The sequence below is a fragment of the Chiloscyllium plagiosum genome, chromosome 34 (genome assembly GCF_004010195.1).
Source record: "Chiloscyllium plagiosum isolate BGI_BamShark_2017 chromosome 34, ASM401019v2, whole genome shotgun sequence".
Taxonomy (NCBI): domain Eukaryota; kingdom Metazoa; phylum Chordata; class Chondrichthyes; order Orectolobiformes; family Hemiscylliidae; genus Chiloscyllium; species Chiloscyllium plagiosum.
Genome location: NC_057743.1, coordinates 2,322,312 through 2,326,075, shown reverse-complemented (window position 1 = coordinate 2,326,075; position 3,764 = coordinate 2,322,312). Strand labels below are relative to the sequence as shown.

General features: G+C 42.1%; 1 protein-coding gene across 1 annotated transcript in view; it reads left to right on the top strand.

Annotated features, from left to right (window-relative positions):
• si:dkey-205h13.2 overlaps positions 1-3,764 on the top strand; it is a 180,047-nt gene that overhangs the window by 169,163 nt on the left and 7,120 nt on the right. Inside the window, exon 38 of the mRNA XM_043675395.1 lies at positions 858-1,032. Coding sequence (XP_043531330.1) covers positions 858-1,032 — 175 coding nt within the window. The remainder of the gene's footprint in view (positions 1-857; positions 1,033-3,764) is intronic.

Sequence of the window (3,764 nt, the reverse complement as noted above, 5' to 3'; positions counted from 1 at the left end):
ACTTTTTCCCAGGGTGGAAATGGCGATCACGTGGGGGTATAATTTTAAGGTGATTGGAGGAAGTTTTCAGGGAGATGTCAGAGGTAGGTTCTTTACACAGAGTATGATGGATGAGTGGAATACAATGCCAGCAGTGGTAGTGGACTCAGATACATTGAAGACATTTAAGCGACTCGTGGATAGGCACATAGATGATGTTACAATGAAGGGCATGTCGATTAGTCTGATCTTAGAGTAGGATAAGAGATCAGCACAACATCGAGGCCAAAGGACTTGTACTGTGCAGCACTGTTCTGTATCCTATGCTCTAAGTGAAGGGGGAGGTTAGTTTTACCTGGAGACTTGTGAGAAATCTTAAATTACCAATAGCTGGGACCGAAACCTTTGCATTTGTCAAATACAGCAATGTGAATTTATATAGCAAATTTTATAACAGCAAAGGTTAAGAAGAAATTTAATAAACTAAGTCAAAATTAAGGGGTCTTGAGAAAGTAGACAGGGAAAAGGAAGCTAGTAAAAAAAATTGGATTTAGGGCAGGCTGCAGATGAATTTCCACAAAGCTTGAGATATGATCTGGAAGAAGATTTGGTTTTGCAATTGAGATGGAAAGTTTCATTGGGCTATGAGGATAGATCTGGAGAGTGGAATAAAATTAGAAAGATCATTTGTAAAGCTGGCATGCAAATAATGAGACAGAAGGTCTCTTGTGCTGATTAATTAAATAATTAATCTCACACTGGTCATAAATTGAAACAAATTCTATACGTTTTCTATTGAATTACTGAGCCGTGATTTTGATTCTAAAATGTAAAAGTGTTTTACACAATATGATTTTTTTTGTGTTCCTTTTAATCAGGCAGCTGTGTGACCCAGTGGTTTGATCATGATGACCCCTCAGGGAGAGGAGATTTTGAAGTTTTGCAGAATCTCCAGAAAGAATATCCTGATCAGATCTGCAGTACACCAACAGCCTGTGAAGTGGAGACAATATCAGGAATCCCAGCATCAAACTCTGAAGACAACATTCAACAGTAACTATTCCCACTTTAGTGTTTCAAACTAACAACAGATGATTCTATTTTCTGGAATAAAGGAACAAGTTTAAAGATTAGGATCTGAAAAGTAGCATTTCCAGATTATCCTTGGTGCCATGTTTCACCAATGTTGCACAGTTCTGGTCACGGCATTATAGGAAGAATGTGGAAGCTTTGGAAAGGGTTCAGAGGAGATTTGTTAGGCTATTGCCTGGTATAGAAGGAGGGTCTTACAAGGAAAGGCTGAGGGAACCAAGGCTGTTTTCGTTGGAGAGAAGAAGGTTAAGAGGTGAACTTAATTAAGAAGTATAAGATAATCAGAGGGTTAGATAGGGTGGACAGTGAGAGGCTTATTCCTTGGATGGTAAAGGCTAACACAAGGTGTTAAATTGGGGGTGATAGATTTAGGACAGATATCAGGACTAGTTTCTTTACTCAGAGAGTAGTAGAGGCGTGGAATGGTCTGCCTGCAACAGTAGTAGACGCGCCAATGCTAAGGGCATTTAAATGGGCATTGGACGTAGATATGGATAATGATGGAACGGTGCAGGTTCGATCGGCATCAGATTAAATTCACAGTTCGGCGCAATATTGAGGGCCGAAGAACCTGTACTACGCTGAAACATTCTAAGTTCTATGTTCTAAATGTAGAAAGAGGAAAACAGGGAGGGTCAGTGCAAGGCTTGAGTCATGGTACAGGAATGTAGGCTTCAAATTCTTGGAAAGTTGGGAGTGCTGCGTAGGACACACCTATTCAAAAGAGGTGAGTGTTCTCGTGTTCAGAGATTTGATTGATTTTTCTTTGATTTTGTGAGCTGGCATTTGTTGCCCACTCTCTAAATGATCTTGAATGCACTCTGTTAAGGCATTCAAATAAGTTCATTAAACATGATTTTGTTTTCAGAAAGCCATATTGGCACTATGATCAAATTGTGATTTTCTAAGTATACTGCCATAACATCCTTAATAATAGGTTCTAGGACCTTACCTATGATAGATGTTAGGCTGACTGGCCTATATTTTCCAGGTTTCTACCTCCGTCCTTTCAGAACTCCATTCCTCAGTACTGGCAAATCTGAAACGCCTCTGCGGCTCTGTCTAGTGCCACGATAGAGCAGATAGTCGCCACCTCTTCAAGGTATATCCCTTGTGCACTAGGATCCATCCAAACACACAGTTAGTGTTGAATATATGAACATTTGAACATTCAAATTAGGAACAGACCATCCAGTCCTTCAAGCCTATTACATCATTTAAAAAGATCATGGCTGATCTGATGATAATCTCAATTCTATATTCCTTCCTACGCCAATAACTCCATTGTTTAACAATAACATATTCACTTTCTCAAATTATTCAAAGATTATGCTCCCATGTCTCTTGAGACAGACCATTCCAAAGACTGTCCTCCTCTGTGAGAATCTGAGTTAACTTGGATTTTTGGAAGATGAAGGAGCTGAGAGAGCTGCCTGGGAAGTGAGTGCACACCTGGAAGAAACTCTCATGGTTACAGACACATTGAATGGAGCAGAAGAACCCCCTGTTGTTAGATCTCACGGGTTGGTCACTGGGTCATTTAAGGGACACATGGGTGCTGTGGATGATGTCATGCATCTGGGGCAATATAGTGATGAGGGAAAACTCAATGCACTTTCTCCCTCCAAGGCCATGCCAGTCATTAATTAGCTGTGCAGCCGGTTCACTTAGTGATATCCTCTCTGGTATCCGTGATCCATGACATATATTGATGTGCTGCCTCTGAGCTGATTCAAATAAGGTTTCACAAACAAAGAAGTTCAGCTCACTGGCAGGGTGACAGCAAGACCTTTAGTGATGAGAGCAACAATCTCTGTGACTATCTGCTTGGAGAGTCGCAGTTTTTGTTCGCACTCCACTACATCCAGGTAATTCTGTCTTCAGCAGTAATTACTCTTATGTTCCTGCGCCTTTTTCCTTCTTTCTGCCTGCCTAATTCCTGAAGTTCTACTTTTCCTGCAAAAGGTGTTTCCCATCATTGCTTCTGGGTGCAAACTCTGATATTCTGAGCCCAATGTAGGCTCAAGTCTTCCTTCTGAGCAGGTCTTTGGCAACCTTACCCACTTAGAGTCATAGAGATGTACAGCATGGAAACAGACCCTTCAGTCCAAACTGTCCATGCCGATCAGATATCCCAGCCCAATCTAGTCCCACCTGCTAGTACCCAGCCTCCACCACATCCTCTGGCAGCTCATTCCACACACGTACCACTCTCTGTGTGAAAAGGTTGCCCCTTAGGTCTCTTTTATATCTTTCCCCTCTCACCCAAAACCTATGCCCTCTAGTTCTGGACTCCCCGACCCCAGGGAAAAGACTTTGTCTATTTATCCTATCCATGTCCCTCATAATTTTGTAAACCTCTATAAGGTCACCCGTTAGCCTCCGACACTCCAGGGAAAACAGCCCCAGCCTGTTCAGCTTCTCGCTATAGCGCAAATCCTCCAACCCTGGCAACATCCTTGTAAATCTTTTCTGAACCCTTTCAAGTTTCACAACATCTTTCCGATAGGAAGGAGACCAGAAATGCACGCAATATTACAACAGTGGCCTAACCAATGTCCTGTACAGCCGCAACATGACCTCCCAACTCCTCTACTCAATACTCTGACCAATAAAGGAAAGCATACCAAACGCCTTCTTCACTATCCTATCCACCTGCGACTCCACTTTCAAGGAGCTATGAACCTGCACTC